This window comes from Macaca thibetana, chromosome 11 (assembly GCF_024542745.1).
Source record: "Macaca thibetana thibetana isolate TM-01 chromosome 11, ASM2454274v1, whole genome shotgun sequence".
NCBI classification, from domain to species: domain Eukaryota; kingdom Metazoa; phylum Chordata; class Mammalia; order Primates; family Cercopithecidae; genus Macaca; species Macaca thibetana.
The window spans coordinates 108,325,913-108,346,837 of NC_065588.1; the positions used below are offsets into that span (position 1 = coordinate 108,325,913).

General features: G+C 43.3%; 1 protein-coding gene across 3 annotated transcripts in view; it reads left to right on the top strand.

Moving 5' to 3' along the window:
• TRAFD1 (TRAF-type zinc finger domain containing 1) overlaps positions 1 to 20,925 on the top strand; it is a 31,327-nt gene that overhangs the window by 2,378 nt on the left and 8,024 nt on the right. For all 3 annotated transcript variants that reach the window (XM_050749753.1, XM_050749754.1, XM_050749752.1), the window contains exons 2-7: positions 3,004 to 3,062; positions 7,844 to 7,979; positions 8,119 to 8,172; positions 13,619 to 14,024; positions 14,892 to 15,098; positions 18,756 to 18,832. In XM_050749753.1, coding sequence (XP_050605710.1) covers positions 3,016 to 3,062; positions 7,844 to 7,979; positions 8,119 to 8,172; positions 13,619 to 14,024; positions 14,892 to 15,098; positions 18,756 to 18,832 — 927 coding nt within the window. In that variant the 5' untranslated portion in view covers positions 3,004 to 3,015. The remainder of the gene's footprint in view (positions 1 to 3,003; positions 3,063 to 7,843; positions 7,980 to 8,118; positions 8,173 to 13,618; positions 14,025 to 14,891; positions 15,099 to 18,755; positions 18,833 to 20,925) is intronic.

Below are 20,925 nucleotides of genomic sequence, written 5' to 3' on the forward strand. Positions count from 1 at the left end.
TGTGTTAGCCAGGATGGTCTCGATCTCCTGACCTTGTGATCCGCCCGTCTCGGCCTCCCAAAGTGCTGGGATTATAGGGGTGAGCCACCACACCAGCTGCTTATTTTTTATAGAGACAAGGTCTTACTATGTTTCCTGGCTGGCCTTCGACTCCTGAGCTTAAGTGATCTACCCACCTCAGCCTTCCAGAGCGCTGGGATTACAGGTGTGAGACACTGCACCTGGCCTACAGTATTGTCCTTTTTTTTTTTAATTTTTATTTTTTCGAGACAGAGTCTCACTCTTTTGCCCAGGCTGGAGTGCAGTGGTGCGATCCTGGCTTACTGCAACCTCCACCTCCCGGGTTCAAGCAGTTCTGCTTCAGCCTCCCTAGTAGCTGGGACTACAGGCACCCGGTTAATTTTTGCATTTTTAGTAGAGAGGTGTTTCGCCATGTTGGCCAGGCTGGTCTCGAACTCCTGACCTCAAGTGATCCGCCCACCTCGGCCTCCCAAAGTGCTGGGGTTACAGGCGTGAGCCACCGGGCCCAGCCCCAAAGTATTGTCCTAATTAAGCTTGTTGAACAAATGACTAAATACATGTTTTGAAAAGTGGCAACTCACTTGATAATGCCAAAACCATTAAAGAACCCTATTGGGGGCAGGATTTAAGACCATTTTTGTATCATGGAAAGGAATAATCTAAACTAAACAATGGTAGTAAAGTTGCCAGTGCTTTGCTTTCTGCATTGACATCTTGTTTAAAAAGCAGGAGAAACTTTATAGTGAAGAAATTTGGCAGACACCATATCAACTATGTGATCATGGTTTACATCAATAGTAAAATAAGACTGTTGACATCATGTACCTTCTGATATAAGGCACTGAGACGAGCATAACATGATTTCTTTTTTTTTTTTTTTTTTTTTTTTTTGAGACGGAGTCTCGCTCTGTCGCCGGGGCTGGAGCGCAGTGGCCGGATCTCAGCTCACTGCAAGCTCCGCCTCCTGGGTTTACGCCATTCTCCTGCCTCAGCCTCCTGTGTAGCTGGGACTACAGGCGCCCGCCACCTCGCCCGGCTAGTTTTTTGTATTTTTTTAGTAGAGACGGGGTTTCACCGTGTTCGCCAGGATGGTCTCGATCTCCTGACCTCGTGATCCGCCCGTCTCGGCCTCCCAAAGTGGCATAACATGATTTCTATGGTGTTCTTGCCAAAAATGTGTAACCTGAATTTAATCATGAGAAAATATCAGACAAACCCAAACTGAAGGACATTATATAAAATAGCTGGCTGGGCATGGTGGCTCACACCTGTAATCCTAGCACTTTGGGAGGCCAAGGCTGGTGGATTATCTGAGGTCAGGACTTCAAGACCATCCTGCTCAACATGGTGAAACCCCGTCTCTACTGAAAATACAAAAATTAGCTGGGCATGGTGGCACATACCTGTGGTCCCAGCTACTCGGGGGGCTGCGGTGGAGGTTGCAGTGAGCCGAGATCACACCACTGCACTCCAGCCTAGGCAACAGAGCGAGACTCTGTTTAAAAAAAAAAAAAAAAGAAGCCAGTATGCTTAACAAGGTCATGAAAGAGAAGGAAAGACTGAAGAACTCTCCCAGATCAAAGGAAATTAAGTACAAGTAACTGCTAAATGCAATGTGTGATCCTAGATTGAATGCTGGACCAGAAAAAGGGTGGGATGGTGATTTTTTTTTTTTTTTTTGGAGACAGGGTCTCACTTTGTCACCCAGGCTAGGGTGCGGTGATACAATCACTGCTCACTGCAGCCTTGACCTCCTGGGCTTAAGTGATCTTCCCATCTCAGCCTTCTGAGTGGCTGGGACCACAGGTGTGCGCCACCACGTCTGGCTAATTTTTAAATTGTTTGTAGAGAAGGGGTTTCACCATATTGCCCAGGCTGATCTTAAACTCCTGAGTTCAAGCGATCCTCCTAGCTTAGCCTCCCAAAGTTCTGGGATTACAGGCATGAGCCGCTGTGCCTGGCTTGTTGGTGAAATTTGAATAAATTCTATAGATTAGTTACTAGTATTGTATTAGTGTTAATTTCCTGTATTTGATAATTTTACTATTGTTATTTATGATGCTTTTAGGGTAATTGGATGAAATCTCTGAGGGATGTTATTTTATTTTTATTTATTTATTTATTTTTGAGACAGAGTCTCACTCTGTCGCCAGGCTGGAGTGCAGTGGCACGAACTCCACTCACTGCAACTTCTTACTCCCTGGTTAAAGCGATTCTCCTGCCTCAGCCTCGAGAGTAGTTGGGATTACAGGCACGCGCCACCTCGCCCAGCTAATTTTTGTATTTTTAGTAGAGATGGGGTTTCACCATGTTGGCTAGGATGGTTTTGATCTCCTGACCTTGTGATCTGCCTGCCTCGGCCTCCCTAAGTGCTGGGATTATAGGTGTGAGCCACCGCACCTGGCCAGGATATTATTATTATTTTTGAGAAAGGGTCTCACTCTGTCACCCAGGCTGGAGTGCAGTGGCATGATCATGGCTCTCCGCAGCCTTGAACTCCTGGGCTTAAGCATTCCTCTTGCGCATTCCTCCTGCCTCAGCCTCTTGAGTAGCTGGGACTACAGGCACACATCACCATGCCTGGGTAATTTTTTTTTTTTTGTATTTTTTGTAGACGTGAGGTTTCCCCAGGTTGTGGCCAGGTTGGTCTTGAACTCCTGGGCTCAAGTGATCCGCCCGCCTCGGCCTCCCAAAGTACTGATTATAGGCATGAGATTATAGGCATGAGCCACTGTCCCCAGCCTAGTAAAAGTATTTTATTTTATTATTTTTATTTTTTAAAAGTCTGTTATCCAATAAAATTATTTTAAATTGATAATTTTAAAATAAGAAAATCTCAAGGGGCTGGATATTGAATAAAATGCTTTAACATGCAGGTTTGGGTGACATTTTCTGTATACTAGTTTTTTATTTTGTTTTTTGCATGTCATCTTGAAAGCAGAAATGAAAGAGAAAGTTCATGTCTTCCTTTGTGGTTTTCAGGAAGAGCTAAAGATGGCTGAATTTCTAGATGACCAGGAAACTCGACTGTGTGACAACTGGTAAGACATTAAATCTAAGAAATGTTAGTGGAATGAGGACAGTCAAGCTTAATCACTACCATTTCCTGATTTAAAAACTCTTAGTGAAGACTGACACAGTCTTGAATGTTAAGCTTTTTATTTTGGTGTTTATAACCCACATGAATTACAAGAAAGAGCATCTTTTTCCTGATGAAATGAAACTAGTTGTAAAGTTAGTAATCAGCTGGTTCCTGTTGGGGATTTCCTAAGAACTTAACTTGGTATCTTGGTGCTATACAAGTGCTCTTACTGTAAGCTGACAAAAAAAGCAAAGCAGAACTGTCTGCTATGTTTATTACTTTATTTTCCTTCACTGGGTACTTCTTTCACAATGTGCTATGTTTACCTTAGCAAACTGTGGTAGAAAGAGATGTGGAATAACAAAAATAGTTTGACTCATTGGTAGAATATTTGAGTCAAATAACATTTTTGTTGTCGTTGTTGTCTTTTTCTTTCTTCTCAGCCTAACTTTGGCAGAATTAGGATATAATTAGAGCAAGAGCTGGTTACAATATTCTTTACCTGCTTGGAATTAAGATTTCATCTCATTGAAGGTGTCTTGCCATATTGTAGGGTATTTCTGCTATGCCACTATCACTTTCTACCATTTCATAAGCTATTTTAGGTTTTTTTGAATTTTATATGTATAGCTACTGAAACATAAGAAAACAGACACACTGGTTTTTAGCGTTAGTTAAGATACACCTGTTTTATCAGTCTACTCCAATTAGGAGGAATCTCAAGCCTAGGACAATATATAAATAACTATGCTAAGAGAGTTAAAGGGTGAGTTAATGGAAAGCTAGTGAAAAACAAGGCTATTCAAAGCCAAAGAAATTAAAGAAAAAAGCAAATTAGCATAGAAGGCTGACTAAACCTGTAAAGAATTAATTTCTGGTTGTTTGTGTTTAGTGTTTGGAAAGCTCTTGGGAATTTTCCTGGAAGCTTTGGTTTGCCTTTCAGCTATTTATATCTAAATGAAATTTCACCTCTAATTTGCTAGCCCTTCCTTGAGACTTTTAGCAGTTTTATCTGGATACGGAATTGTGCGCCCATTTATCTCACTTAAAACATCTTCATTTTATCTGAAGGTAGGAAGAAAGCATATTAGTACTTCATCTGGTTGGAATGTTTGGTAGGAATATGTTGGCAGTTAAATTTTAAAAGAAAAAAACAGCAGGCAACTATTTTATATAATTGTTGCAAATATCTTATTTTAGCATTTCCTAAGAGGTGAATATGTGGACTAGTAAATGCTTTGTGGTCTTACCTGACAGCTGCTTTCGATTCTTGCTTTTTCATATTATGATGGTGTGGTCCTTAATATTTTTTGTTTTAATTCTAAAGTTTTAGGGGCCTTGTGTATGTAGTATGTCGACAAGTTATCCTGAACAGCCTTGTAAAGTAAATGCTAGACATTTAGTGTCTCCATATTTGCCATTAAAATAAAATTATTGCCAAAATTATGAAAAAGGAACCCAGGTTTTCTACACCCTAAGCAGTAATTGCTGGCTTTAATTTTCTTTTTTTTTTTTTTTTTTTTTGAGACGGAGTCTCGCTGTGTCTCCCAGGCTGGAGTGCAGTGGCGTGATCTCGGCTCACTGCAAGCTCCGCCTCCCGGGTTCACGCCATTCTCCCGCCTCAGCCTCCCAAGTAGCTGAGACTACAGGCGCCCGCCACCACGCCTGGCTAGTTTTTTTTTTTGTATTTTTAGTAGAGACGGGGTTTCACCATGTTAGCCAGGATAGTCTCGATCTCCTGACCTCGTGATCCACCCGCCTCGGCCTCCCAAAGTGCTGGGATTACAGGCTTGAGCCACCGCGCCCGGCCAGCTGGCTTTAATTTTCATGGCATTTGTACATACATGATTTGCAATCACAATATAACATTGCTTCTTTCACTTTGTTGGTGTACTATATGTAACTTAGATATTCCTTTCTTGCTTAGGTATTTTTAATGACTTTCATTTTTTACCATTCTATGATACTCTAATGAAAATATTCATACATAATCCCAAGAGGAGGATTATTGTGTTACAGAGTATATAATTTTATGGTCCTAGAAATGCATTTTCAGACTGTTTTTAGATAGTTTATTCTACCACCAGTAATGTATTAAACTATTAGTTTCACAACATCTTTAAAAAGTTGGGATTTATTATTTTAACTAAATTAATTCAAAATGAGTAGTTTCCTTAGAAAGCTAGAAATTTGAGAGAAATATGGGAAGTTAAATCTGTCAGTAATTTACCTCTTTATCCATTTGAGTTTTCTTCCCATCTCTCACGGTTGATTGTTCTGTCACCTTCCAGTGCCGCTTTGAGAGCTGCCTTGGGGTCCCCAGCTTGATAATTCCACCATTGGATGAAAATGAATTGCACTGCCTTGGTGTCTTGGTCTTTCAGTTTGGAAGAATGACTATAAGCTGGAGGCACATCATTTATTCTACTTCGAAATGTTTTTTAGACAATGTCTGAATATTAAAGGTTATTAAAAGAGAAATAAACTATTATTTAGTGTGGGAGAGAGTTCTTCTAGTATTCAGCTTCAGAGGCAAAATATGATCTTAAATAATGTGTTTTATGACTATCTGTATTGATCCTGTTCCGTATTTTATTTTTCTGAATTATTGTTATAGGTACCTTCTTTAATGTCTTTAGCTGGTCAAATTGGAATTTTACAATGGTCCTATCCAAATAAGTAAAAGTAAGGCCTTTGAATAGAATGTACCTTTAGTTCGAGTGTGTGTCTAATCTTTTCATGTTTAAATGGTCTTATTCTTTCATGTAAGATTATCACTTTACTTCCTTAATTTGTGTAGCTTAGATATGTTCTTTGGACCACTAAACTAAGTGAGAATGGGAAAATTAAGTGGAGAGACCAGACTGGTGGAGGAAAGGGTTCAGGATTTGATTTTTGTGCAGCTTTGAAGTGAAGTTTCTACCAACCCAGCCAGAGAGCATGTTCCTGTAGTCAGGAAGCATCCAGCCTGCTTTGAAAGGCATGTGAGGCATACAGGAGACAATTTCCCCTTCCCCTTTGACTATCCCAAAGCTAGCATCTTCTCCTTTTGGTTTGACTTTTCATGGAATAAAAGCCAATGAAATTTAACTACTTAAAACTGAGGAAAAATCAGTGGTAGGGTATTTTTTCACTTGTTTTTATTGTTGTTTTGGTTTGTTTTCTGTTTTAAAATAATCCTAGGCCGGGCGCGGTGGCTCACGCCTGTAATCCCAGCACTTTGGGAGGCCGAGGCGGGCGGATCACAAGGTCAGGAGATCGAGACCACGGTGAAACCCCGTCTCTACTAAAAATACAAAAAATTAGCCGGGCGCGGTGGCGGGCGCCTGTAGTCCCAGCTACTCAGGAGGCTGAGGCAGGAGAATGGCGTAAACCCAGGAGGTGGAGCTTGCAGTGAGCCGAGATCGCGCCACTGCACTCCAGCCTGGGCGACAGAGCGAGACTCCGTCTCAAAAAACAAAAAAAAACCAAACAAACAAAAATAAAATAAAATAAAATAATCCTGGAGCATATCACTCTGCTTTGGGACATGGACGGTTTTGGAATAGCCTAGCTCCACTCTTTTTGGCATCTGACTTCATGTTGTGATCAGCTCTGACTTTGAGAAAGTAAGGCTGAGCTTTTAGAGGTAGTAGTACATAGCACTGGTAACTCAGAATGTTGCACAGAAGAGTCAGCCTTCAGGATTTAGTTCTTTTTTTTTTTTTGATATGGAATCTTGCTGTTGCCCAGGCTGGAGTGCAGTGGCACAATCTCAACTTTCTGCAACCTCCGCCTCCTGGGTTCAAGTGATTCTCCTGCTTCAGCTGCCCAAGTAGTTGGGGTTACAGGCGCCCGCCACCACACCCCATTAATTTTTTATATTTTTGGTAGAAGCGGGGTTTCACCATGTTGGCTAGGCTGGTCTTGAACTCCTAACTTCTAGTGATCCACCTGCCTCAGCCTCTCAATGTGCTGGGATTACAGGTGTGAGCCACTGCACCTGGACAGGATTTAGTTTAGTTTAGTTTAGTTTTTTTTTTTTTTGAGACAGAGTTTCACTCCTGTTGCCTAGGCTGGAGTGCAATGGCACGATCTAGGCTCACTGCAACCTCCGCCTCCCCGGTTCAAGCGATTCTCCTGACTCAGCCCCCTGAGTAGCTGAGATTACAGGCATGTGCCACCACACCTGGCTAATTTTGTATTTTTAGTAGAGACAGGATTTCTGCATTTGGTCAGGTTGGTCTTGAACTCCCGACCTCAGGTGATCCGCCCTCCTCGGCCCCTCAAAGTGCTGGGATTACAGGTGTGAGCCACTGCGCCTGGCCAGTTTTTTTTTTTTTTTTTTTTTTTACAGTAACTTCTGCGTCCCAGGTTCAAGTGATTCTCCTGCCTCAGCCTCCCGAGTAGCTGGGATTACAGGTGCCTGCCATCACGCCTGGCTAATTTTTGTATTTTTAGTAGAGACGGGGTTTCACAATATTGGCCAGGTTGGTCTCGAACAGCTGACCTTAGGTGATCCGCCTGCCTCGGTTTCCCAGAGTGCTGGGATTACAGGTGTGAGCCACCGCGCCCGGCCAGGATTTAGTTCTTGAAAAGCAGGATTGGTAATAATCATGAGTTTGTAGGCTAGGTATTCACTAAAGATAAATAATGGAGACTAAAGATTGGACAGGACAGATTTCCATGTGATGCCACTGTGCAAGAAAAGGCATAGATTAGTCAGTAATGCTTGCCTTTTTCTTTGTTCTATTTCTGTAGCAAAAAAGAAATTCCTGTGTTTAACTTTACCATCCATGAGATCCACTGTCAAAGGAACATTGGTATGTGTCCTATCTGCAAGGAACCATTTCCCAAATCTGACATGGAGACTCACATGGCTGCAGAACACTGTCAGGTGAGCCACCAAGTACCCAAATGTTTATACATGTGTTACACTTGCTGTTGTTCATAAATGTATTTTGTTTGCTATTGTGCAATAGCAAATGAGCATATTGTCACAAAGCCAATTTATTGATTCTCACTTCTTATGCTAGGTGACCTGCAAATGTAACAAGAAGTTGGAGAAGAGACTGTTAAAGAAGCATGAGGTTAGTCTTGTTGCTCCATGGAGTGAGTTACTGTGGTCCCAGTCCTACGGAGATTACAGACCCACATGCAGAGCAGAAAGCCAGTCTGGTTGAGTGTTAGTTCTCCACGAGCTCACATGCATACTGTTTCTCAAAGCCTGTTTGAGGCCTTGACTTTGTGACTGCTGCCTGATTCGGCTACCTGGCTGTTGGAACTCCCTTGTGTATGTTGAGACTCCCGAAGTCTTTCCCTTTGGAACTGAGTCTATCATTTCTGCTGGGGGTTAGTTATTGGCAGTCTCACTGAATATGAAGCCAGCCCTGGAGTTGCCAGTATGGGATAACCTCTTTAGCACACAGCCTGCCTTGCAAGCTGTCATTTCATTTTAAATTCTTTGGTTTTTTTTTTTGTTTTTTTTTCCGAGACAGAGTCTTGTTCTGTTGCCCAGGCTGGAGTGCAGTGATGCAATCTCAGCTCACTGCAAACTCTGCCTCCCAGGTTCAAGCAATTCTCCTGCCTCGATCTCCCGAGTAGCTGGGATTACAGGCGTCCGCCACCACACCTGGCTAATTTTTGTTTTTTTAGTAGAGATGGGATTTCACCATGTTGGCCAGGCTGGTCTCAAACTCCTGACCTTGTGATCTACCCGTCTCAGCCTCCCAAAGTGCTGGGATTACAGGCGTGAGCCACCACACCCAGCCTCATTTTAAATTCTTGAACACTTGGATAACATGCTACTTAACCTAAGAAATTCCTCAGCATTTGGTGAGAGAGAATAGAGTATCATTTGCTTGTTAGTTGAGATAAAACTGGCAGAAGGTTTTTTTTTTTTTTTTTTTTTTTTTTTTAAATAGAGACAGGGTTGGCTGGGTGGGGTGGCTCACGCCTATAATCCCAGCACTTTGGGAGGCTGAGATGGGCGAATCACTTGAGGTCAGGAGTTCGAGACCAGCCTGGCCAACACGGTGAAACCCTGTCCCTATTAAAAATACAACAATTAGCTGGATGTGGAGGTGCATGCTACTTGGGAGGCTGAGGCACGAGAATCGCTTGAACCCGGGAGGCAGAGGTTGCAGTGAGCCGAGGTCGCGCCACTGCATTCCAGCCTGGATGACAGGGTGAGTCTACGTCTCAAAAAAAACCCCCCAAAAATAGAGACAGGGTCTTGCTGTGTTGCACAGGTTGCTCTTGAACTCCTGGGCTCAAGTGATCCTCCTGCCTCAGCCTCCCAAAGTACTAGGATTACAGGCATGAGCCACTGTACTCAGCCCAAAGTTTTTTTGTCCTTTTTTTTGAGATGGAGTCTTGCTCCTGTCATGGAGGCTGGAGTGTGGTGGTGCGATCTTGGCTCACTGCAACCTCCACCTCCCAGGTTCAAGCGATTCTCCTTCCTCAGCTTCCCAAGTAGCTGGGATTACAGGTGTGCTCCACCATGCCTGGCTAATTTTTTTTGTATTTTTAGTAGAGATGGGATTTTGCCATGTTGGCCAGGGTGATCTCAAACTCCTGACCTTGGGTAATGCAACTGCCTTGACCTCTCACAGTGCTGGGATTACAGGCGTGAGCCACCATGCCCTGTCATTTTTCTTTTTTTTTTTAATTAAAAACCTTTTTTAAGAGACAGAGTCTCACTCTGTCACCCAGGCTAGCATGCAGTGGCATGATCATAACTCACTGCAGCCTCAAATTCCCGGGCTCAAATGATCTACCTGCATAGGTGGGACTACAGGTATAGGCCACTATGCCTGGCTAATTTTATTTATTTTTGTTTTTCATAGAGTTGGGGTCTTGCTATGTTGCCCAGGCTAGTCTCGAACTCTTGGCCTCAAGTGATCTTCCCTTGGCTTTCCCAAGTGCTGAGATCACAGGCGTGAGCTATGGCACCTGGCCAAAACTGGCCAACGTTGAAAGAGTATATTAATTCACCAATTTAAAAATCCAGTCAGGTGCAGTGGCTGACACCTGTAATCCTAGCACTTTGGGAGGCTGAGGCGGGTGGATCATGGGGTCAGGAGTTCGAGACCAGCCCGGCCAACATGGTGAAACCCCGTCTCTACTAAAAATACAAAAATTAGCTGGGCATGGGACGTGTGCCTGTAATCCCAGCTACTCGGAAGGCTGAGGCAGGAAAATTGCTTGAACTTGGGAGGAGGAGGTTGTAGTGAGCCGAGATCGTACCATTGCGTTCCAACCTGGGTGACAGGGTGAAACTCCATCTAAAACAAACAAACAAACAAAAAAACGGGCTCACCATGTTTTCAAGTGTTGACATAAACTAATAGTCAAAAGCACCACTCAATCTTTTATAATGCAACTGAAATCAGTGCTGTACCCCTTCAAGGAACCATGTGACAGTATGTTCAGTTGAGCTAAAGTTCCTTGCAGGAACAGTTGCTGGCAGAAAGGCTGTGTCTACAGCCTATGTGGAACCAAGGACAGTTTTCCCATTCAGTAGGGAGCATCCCGCAGCCTTGATCTTCAGCATTTCTTGGCCGGGAGTGGTGGCTCATGCCTATAATCCCAGCACTTTGGGAGGCTGAGGCGGGTGGATCACGAGGTCAGGAGATCGAGACCATCCTGGCTAACACAGTGAAACCCCATCTCTACTGAAAATATAAAAAATTAGCTGGGCGTGGTGGCAGGCGCCTGTAGTCCCAGCTACTCAGGAGGCTGAGGCAGGAGAATGGCGTGAACCCGGGAGGCGGAGCTTGCAGTGAGCCGAGATTGTGCCATTGCACTCCAGCCTGGGAGACAAAGTGAGACGCCATCTAAAAAAATAAATAAAAATCCAAACAGCTGTTTATATGGTAGTTATGCAAGAGTGGATATACATATGTTAAAATTCACCAAGGTATATACTTACAGATTTGTGCATTTCATTCTATGTGCCTCAAACTGTAACAACTTAATTTTATTAATTTATAATTAAATTACCCTTAAATTAAAGGTAATTCATAGTGGGCTACAGTGACTCACGCCTGTAATCCTAGCACTTTGGGAGGCCAAGGCGAGAGGATTGCTTAAACCAAGGAGTTCAAGACCAGTCTAGGCAATATCGTGAGACCCCTATCTCTACAAAAAACTAAAAAATTAGCTGGACATCGTGGTCCGTTCCTGTAGTCTCAACTGCTCGAGGGGCTGAGATACAATATTGTTTGAGCCTGGAGGTTGAGGCTGCAGTGAGTCCTGTTTGCGCCACTGCATTCCAGCCTGGGCGACAAAGGGAGACCCTGTCTCAAAAAAATAAAAATAAAAAGGTAGGCCAGGCGCAGTGACTCACACCTATAATCCCAGCACTATGGGAGGCGGAGGCGGGCGGATCACTTGAGGTCAGCAGTTCAAGACCAGCCTGATCAACATAGTGAAATCCCGTCTCTACTAAAAATACAGAAATTAGCCAGGCATGGTGCTGCATGCCGTAATTCCAGCTATTCGGGAGGCTGAGGCAGGATAATTGCTTGAACCTGTGAGGCAGAGTTTGCAGTGAGCCAACATCACACCACTATATTCCAGCCTGGGCAACAGAGTGAGACTGTCTCAAAAAAAAAAAAAAAAAAAATGGCTGGGCATGGTGGCTCATGCCTATAATCCCAGCACTTTGGGAGGCCGAGGTGGGCAGATAACATGAGGTCAAGAGTTTAAAACCAGACTGGCCAACGTGGTGAAACTCCATCTCTACTAAAAATACAAAAATTAGCTAGGTGTGGTGGTGGGTGCCTTTAATCCCAGCTACTTGGGAGGCTGAGGCAGGAGAATTGCTTGAACCCAGGAGGCGGAGGTTGCAGTGAGTCGAAATCATGCCATTGTACTCCAGCCTAGGCAACAGGAGCGAAACGCCATCTCAAAAAAAAAAAAATTGAAGTTCTATTCTAAATGCTACTCCAACATTTTCAGCACTGTTTATATATGCATGAACTATCTCTTGCAGGAAACACAATAAATTGATAAAAAGGCCTTAGGTAGCTGAGGAACAAGGAAGAAGAGACAAGATTTTTACATATATCCTTTTTGGGCTTTAAAATTGTATACCAGCTGGGCACAGTGGCTCACGCCTGTAATCCCAGCACTTTGGGAGGCCAGGGCAGGAGGACTGCTTGAGCCTAAGAGTTTGAGATCAATCTGGGCAACATAAGGAGACCCTTGTCTCTACAAAATAAAAATAAAACAAAAAACCTAGCTAGGCATGATGGCACGTGCCTGTGGTTCCCAGCTACTTGGGAGGCCGAGGTGGGAGGATCACTTGAGCCCAGGAGGTCAAGGCTTGCAGTAAGCCATGATCGCACCATTGCACTCCAGCCTGGGTGACACTGAGATCCTGTCTCAAAAAATAAAAGAAAAATTAAAATTAAAAAATAAAATTTGATACTATGTAGATGTAATGCCAATTCAGAAGTTTTTTTTCAAAAGCTTTTTTTTTTTTTTTTTTTTCGTCCCCACTCTGTCACCTAGGCTGGACTGCAGTGGTGTGATCCCAGCTTACTGCAACCTCTGCCTCCTGGATTCAAGCAATTCTCCTACCTCAGCCTCCCAAGTAGCTGGACCTATAGGTGAATGCCACCACACCTTGCTAATTTTTGTATTTTTAGTAGAGTAGGGTTTCACCATGTTGGTCAGGCTGGTCTCAAACTCCTGACCTCAGGTGATCTGCCTGCCTTAGCCTCCCAGAGTGCTGGGATTACAGGTGTGGGTCACTGTGCCTGGCCCCCAAAGCTCTTTTATTGGATAAATAACATGTATTTGCCAGGAGTAGTGGCTTACACCACTTGAGGCTGGGAGTTTGAGACCAACTTGGCTAATGTGGTGAAACCCCTTCTGTGCTAAAAATGTAGCTGGGTGTGGTGGCACACACCTGTGGTCCCAAGCAACTCAGGAAGCTGAGGCACAAGAATTGCTTGAACCCGAGAGGTGGAGGTTACAGTGAGCCGAAATTGCACCATGCACACCACTGTGTCATTGGGCGACAGCGATACTCTGTCTCAAAAAATAATAATAATAAATAAAAAATAAAACCTGTGCTGAATACAAATATGAAGGTTAGAGAAACCTGTGTCTTTCTAAAATGCAGGTTCTTTTCCTCATTATTAGGTAGTTAAGACTGAATTGGAGTAGTTGGTAGGGGACAGGGACATTGGAGCTTTGACAAACATCTGAATTGCTATGATTCTTGTTATTTGCTCCTGGGCTTCTCTGGCTGGTTTTAGATTACTTAGTAATGTGTGCACAAAACGATATGATAGTCAGGATGGCTGAGTAGTGGACTCCCTCTAATATTTTATTTTCCTTTATAGAACATTGTGGCAGGAACGAAAGGGGAAGCTGTGACTCTTAAATACATAAAAAAAATGGCAGGATAATCTAGGGTTGGAAGAGAAGATTGCAGTAGATACTCTTGGCTTTCCTTGCCCTATACTAAAACACACGTCTCCAAGATATGCATATTAACTACCTCATTCCTCTGGTTTGTAGGAGACTGAGTGCCCTTTGCGGCTTGCTGTCTGCCAGCACTGTGATTTAGAACTTTCCATTCTCAAACTGAAGGAACATGAAGATTATTGTGGTGCCCGGACGGAACTATGTGGCAACTGTGGTCGCAATGTCCTTGTGAAAGATCTGAAGACTCACCCTGAAGTTTGTGGGAGAGAGGGGGAGGAAAAGAGAAATGAGGTTGCCATACCTCCTAATGCATATGATGAATCTTGGGGTCAGGATGGAATCTGGATTGCATCCCAACTCCTCAGACAAATTGAGGCTCTGGACCCACCCATGAGGCTGCCACAAAGGCCCTTGAGAGCCTTTGAATCAGATGTTTTCCACGATAGAACTACCAACCAAAGGAACATTACAGCCCAGGTTTCAATTCAGAATAATCTGTGTGAGTTGTGCTTGGGATTAGGGAACTAGAATGGCATCAAAATCCCAAGGCAAATGGGAACAGGGCTTTGGGGCCAGATAGATCTTGATTATAGAAACTTGACTGTAGCTGAGTAACACTGGGAATACCTCACTTTCCTATAAAATGGAAATAGCCTCTATTGGATTATAGTTAGGGTTCATAATGGTGAGGATGATGACAGTCTTGTAAATAGCCAGCACTTATACAGATTGAGTATCCCTTATCCAAAATACTTGGGGCTAGAAGTGTTTTGACTTTTGAAGTATTTGCATTATATATACTGGATGCATATCTCAAATCTGAGAAATCTGAAATCCAAAATGTTCCAGTGAGCGTTTTCTTTGAGAGTCATATTGATGCCCAAAAAGTTTCAAATTTTGGATTTTTGGATTGGTATGCTCAACCTGTATCTTACTTCCTGTAGGCATTTGCAAAGTACTTTATATGTATTAACTCATTTAATTGTCTCATTATTTGAAGGTAGGTAAAATTGAAGGTAGAACTAAGATTTGAACTCAGGTAATCTGACCTCGTGCTTTAAACCATTCTACTATAATTCAGAAAATAAGTATAAAATGTTTAGCGCAGTGCCTGTCTCATAATTATGGCTTAGTAATATTGCTTAATAATACAATTAGAATAATAATGGAGCCTTTTCATATGGCAGACTTTAATGTTCAGAGCTAGGAGACCCAGAGGGTGAAGAGAGCTGGTTGAGCATGGTCATTTTTGTTCCTACCCAGATGCCTGTAAACCTTGACTATTTGCTAGGCATGGACTTGAGTTGAGGGTGGTAACATTTCTAATGTATCCTGAATGCTGGTTTTTGGTTTTTTTATTTTTCAGTTGAAGAACAAGAGAGGCAGGAACGGAATAGAGGCCAACAGCCCCCCAAAGAGGGTGGTGAAGACAGTGCAAACTTGGACTTCATGTTGGCCCTAAGTCTGCAAAATGAAGGCCAAGCCTCCAGTGTGGCAGAGCAGGACTTTTGGAGGGCCGTATGTGAGGCAGACCAGTCTCATGGCGGTCCCAGTTCTCTGAGTGACATAAAGGGTAGGCTTGCTTATTCTGTACTAGCCTCTTTCTCTACAGTTTTTGTAAGTCAGGTTATACAATTCTTATACAATTGAAAGATTTTAATGAGATAGAATTTGCCTTATTTTTCGTTTCGTTTTTTTTTGGGGGGGGAACAGTCTCGCCCTGTCTCCCAGGCTGGAGTGCAGTGGCATGATCTCAGCTCACTGCCCCCTCTGCCTCCTGGGTTCAAGTGATTCTCGTGCCTCAGCCTCCCGAGTAGCTGGGATTACAGGCGAGCGCTTGAACCCAGGAGGCAGAGGTTGCAGTGAGCTGAGATTGTGCCACTGCTCCAGCCCGGTGACAGAGTGAGACCTTGTCTCAAAAAAAAAAAAAAAAGCTCTTAAGGACATTATTGTACAAGTAGAGAACTTACATTAAAGTTGCTGAGAGTGACATCGTATTGTTTACATAGGAGAAAGCAGTGACCTTGTTCTTCAAAGACACATGATGAAGTATTTAGGAATAAAACGTTACATGTTCAGACTTATCCTCAAATAGTTCAGGGGAATAAATACATAAAAGTAATGTGAGGAAATATTAAACTTTGTGAATATAGATGAGAAGTATATGGGTATTTGCTATACTATTCTGAACTTTTTTTTTTTTTTTTGGAGATGGAGTTTCGCTTTTGCCCAGGCTGGAGTGCAATGGCGCAATCTCGGCTTACTGCAACCTCTGCCTCCCGGGCTCAAGTGATACTCCTGCTTCAACTTCCCGAGTAGCTTGGATTACAGGCATGTGCCATCATGCCCGGCTAATTTTTTTTTTTTTTTTTTTTAAGACGGAGTCTCGCTCTGTCACCCAGGCTGGAGTGCAGTGGCGCGATCTCGGCTCACTGCAAGCTCCACCTCCTGGGTTCACGCCATTCTCCTGCCTCAGCCTCCTGAGTAGCTGGGACTACAGGTGCCCATCACCACGCCCATCTTATTTTTTTTTTTTTTTTTTTTGAGACGGAGTCTGGCTCTGTCACCCAGGCTGGAGAGCAGTGGCGCGATCTTGGCTCACTGCAAGCTCCGCCTCCCGGGTTTACGCCATTCTCCTGCCTCAGCCTCCCGAGTAGCTGGGACTACAGGCGCCCGCCACCTCGCCCGGCTAGTTTTTTGTATTTTTTAGTAGAGACGGGGTTTCACCGTGTTAGCCAGGATGGTCTCGATCTCCTGACCTCGTGATCCGCCCGTCTCGGCCTCCCAAAGTGCTGGGATTACAGGCTTGAGCCACCGCACCCGGCCCCATCTTATTTTTTGTATTTTTAGTAGAGATGGGGTTTCACCATGTTAGCCAGGATGGTCTCAATCTCCTGACTGCGTGATCTGCCCACCTCGGCCTCCCAAAGTGCTGGGATTACAGGTGTGAGCCACCGCGCCCAGCCACGCCCGGCTAGTTTTTTTGTATTTTTAGTAGAGACGGGGTTTCACCATGTTGGCCAGACTCTTGACCTCAGGTGATCCACCCGCCTCAGCCTCCCAAAGTTCTGGGATTATAGGTGTGAGCCACTGCGCCCAGATATTCTGGGTAATTTCTTATCTGTCTTCTAGTTCACTGATTTTTCTCCTTAGTTATTTCTAATCTGTTGTATAAAGTGTCCATTAAGATTTTCACTTTAGTGATTATATATTTAATTTTGAGTTCTGTTTGATCCTTTTCCTCATTGTACCTCCTAATTTTTAAAAATAATCTTTTTTTATTTTTAAAATAATCTTTTGTTCCATAGTCATATTACAGTTCCCTCTTTGGTTTTTTTTTGTTTTGTTTTTGTCTTTTGTTTTTGAGACAGAATCTCGCTGTGTCAGTGAGGCTGGAGTACAGTAGTGTGATCTCAGCTCACTGCAGCCTCCGCCCCCAGGCCTCAAGTGATCGTCCCACTTCAGTCTCCTATGTAGCTGGGACCACAGGGATGCACCACTACCTATGTTTTTGTATTTTTAGTGGAGATGGTTCCTTACTGTGTTGCCCAGGCTAGTCTCGAACTCCTGAGCTCAAGCAATCTGTGCCACCCATTGGCCTCCCAAAGGACTGGGATCACAGGCGTTAGCCACTGCACCCAGCATAGTTCCCTCTTTAACATGTCTTTAAACATGTTAAATATATTTATTTTCTTTTGTGTCCAAAAATAGCACAAACTGTTTCTTTGCTATGTTGTTTCTGCTGTCTCCCGTTCATGGAGGCTTGCTCTGTGTGTGTGTGTGTGTGCGCGTGTGTGCATGTGTGTGTGGGTGTTTGTGTGAACACCAAGTTTTCTGGCATATTCCTCTGAGAATTTATATGTGCTTCTGGTAGGCACATAGAGATACTACCATTAGGGGTAACTTTAAATTAAGCTTTTGGCCTGGACTTTTTTTTTTTCTTTGTGACAGTCTCCCTCTGTTGCCCAGGCTGGAGTGCAGTGGTGTGATCTTGGCTCATTGCAACCTCCGCCTCTGGGGTTCAAGTGATTTCTCCTGCCTCAGCTTCCAGGGTAGCTGGGATTACAGGCTTGCACCACCATGCCCTGCTAATTTTTGTGTTTTTAGTAGAGATGGGGTTTCACCATGTTGCTCAGGTTGGTCTGGAACTCCTGACCTCAGGTAATCCACCCACCTTGGCCTCCCAAAGTGCTGGGATTATAGGCATGAGCTACCATGCCTGGCCGGCTTGGACTTTTAGAAAGCATCATATCTCATTCCTATAATCCCAACACTTTGGGAGGCTGAGGCGAGAGGATCATTTGAGCCAGGGAGTTCAGACCTCATTTCTACACAAAATAAAAACTAGCTAGGCATGGTGGCACACACCTGTAGTCTCAGCTACTGGGGAGGCTGAGTGGCAGGATCTCTTGAGCCTGGGAGATCGAGGCTGCAGTGAGCCAAGATTGCACCACTGCACTCCAATCTAGGCAACAGAGTGAGACCCTGCCTCAAAAAAAAAAATCACAAATGTGAATTTATGTAAAAATAGAAACATAAAAATCATAAGCACAGACTGTGACCCCAAACCTATATAAGGGGCCAAGCTCTAGTTACTCTACTTGGTAGAGACTTTTCTGTCTTCTACCCAGAACTAAAATCTAGTTGGGTTGAAGGGTTAATTTCCCTGCATCCCCCCATTGTTCACCCTCCCATTTGTTTAGCAGTCTTACTGAGGGTGTTGTGTCTGGGAATCTTGGTTTTAAAATGTATCGATTTGTTCACTTCATTTACTTTTAGTCAGGATTTTTTGGGTGTTTCGGTACTGGGAGGAGTATTCATGATATTATTTGCCAGTTTGCTCAATTTCTTTATCTGTAAAATAAGGATAATGTAGGATCTGCTTCGTAAGTTTATTCTGAGGATTGAAATAGTGTGTGGAAAACACTTAAGATTATTGCCTACGATTTAAATCGCTTCCTTAGAGTAGTGAGTAGCAGGTAAACTACTACTATACTGCTACTCAGGAAATTGGGGTCAAGTACATTTCTTGTTTCATAATGGAAGTTTTTGCCTAGAGTTTATCTCTTAGATGGGTTCCCTCTGAGAATATACAGCCCCACAAATTGCTGTCTATAAGAAACATTAAAGAAAGCTAAACTTCTATATAAGACCCCATAAAGAGGATAAAAGGTTAAATTCAAATTTGTTTTTGTTCATCCTGAGTCTCATTATGTGGCCTAATACCTAGGTGCAGCTGACGAGACCATGTTGCCTTGTGAATTTTGTGAGGAGCTCTACCCAGAGGAACTGCTGATTGACCATCAGGTGTGTTATGAATTACTTGAGGACTTTTAGTTGGAATGTATGCAGGCCGTAGTTGGCATTACAGGCCACATGAGGCCTTGAACAAATCATTTTAATACAATGCCCGTGGTAGGAATAGCAAATGTTCTTTTCCATGGTGTGACTGGCATACAGATATGAAAACTTAGCCTTGTTCCTTCTTAGAAAAAGTGATGGCAGTAGTTTGTGCCTGTAGTCCCAGCTACTCAGGAGGCTGAGGTGGGAGGATTGCTTGAGCCCATGAGTTTGAGGCCAGCCTGGGCAACATAGTGAGACCCCAGCTCTACCAATAAAACAAAGGGGGCGGGGAATGATGCTCATTTCAGCAGACCTAGAAATCTCATGCTAGCCGTCCTTTCATGTGGTAGTGACTGGTGCACATATATCTCCACTACCCGTCTTGTGATCTGGTCTCATCTCATGCCACATTTTGATTTATTGGAGCTGTATTGAAGTCCTTACATTTTTCTAGAAAGGTCAAGGGTGTTTTCTACACATTCCTTTATCTACCTGAAAGGTGTCTGGCCTTCTGCCACTGTCTCCTTAACACATCCAACAACAGAGCCCCCTTACTTGTAGAGTTGGTTCAGATGTGACTTTATGGAAGCCATCCTGAGAGGTACTATGAAGGCTAGGTCAGGAACCACACCTGTGTGCTTCTGAAAGTCCGTGCCCACCTCTCTTATAGTTTATCACTTTATGATGTGGTCTTCTGATCTCCTGTTGGTCTGCGTCACTAGGCTGAGTTCCCTGAGGGCAGGTTCTGAGTTTTCCCGGTTTCAGAATCTCTAAATACTTGGTATCCGAAAAGGTGTCAGTTATTTGAATGACTGACTATTCTCGAGCCATTTAGGAATGATGAGCAAATAGCTTTATGTGTTTGAGGATTACCTGATGGAGGGAACTTCTGTGTTTTTTTTTTTTTTTTAAATTTATTTATTATTATTATACTTTAAGTTGTAGGGTACATGTGCATAACGTGCAGGTTTGTTACATATGTATACTTGTGCCATGTTGCTGTGCTGCACCCATCAACTCGTCATTTACATCAGGTGTAACTCCCAATGCAATCCCTCCCCCCTCCCCCCTCCCCATGATAGGCCCCGGTGTGTGATGTTCCCCTTCCTGAGTCCGAGTGATCTCATTGTTCACTTCCCACCTATGAGTGAGAACATGCGGTGTTTGGTTTTCTGTTCTTGTGATAGTTTGCTAAGAATGATGGATTCCAGCTGCATCCATGTCCCTACAAAGGACTCAAACTCATCCTTTTTTATGGCTGCATAGTATTCCATGGTGTATATGTGCCACATTTTCTTAATCCAATCTGTCACTGATGGACATTTGGGTTGATTCCAAGTCTTTGCTATTGTGAATAGTGCTGCAATAAACATACGTGTGCATGTGTCTTTATAGCAGCATAATTTATAATCCTTTGGGTATATACCCAGTAATGGGATGGCTGGGTCATATGGTACATCTAGTTCTAGATCCTTGAGGAATCGCCATACTGTTTTCCATAATGGTTGAACTAGTTTACAATCCCACCAACAGTGTAAAAGTGTTCCTATTTCTCCACATCCTCTCCAGCACCTGTTGTTTCCTGACTTTTTAATGATTGCCATTCTAACTGGTGTGAGATGGTATCTCATTGTGGTTTTGATTTGCATTTCTCTGATGGCCAGTGATGATGAGCATTTTTTCATGTGTCTGTTGGCTGTATGAATGTCTTCTTTTGAGAAATGTCTGTTCATATCCTTTGCCCACTTTTTGATGGGGTTGTTTGTTTTTTTCTTGTAAATTTGTTTGAGTTCTTTGTAGGTTCTGGATATTAGCCCTTTGTCAGATGAGTAGATTGCAAAAATTTTCTCCCATTCTGTAGGTTGCCTGTTCACTCTGATGGTAGTTTCTTTTGCTGTGCAGAAGCTCTTTAGTTTAATGAGATCCCATTTGTCAATTTTGGCTTTTGCTGCCGTTGCTTTTGGTGTTTTAGACATGAAGTCTTTGCCCATGCCTATGTCCTGAATGGTACTACCTAGGTTTTCCTCTAGGATTTTTATGGTATTAGGTCTAACATT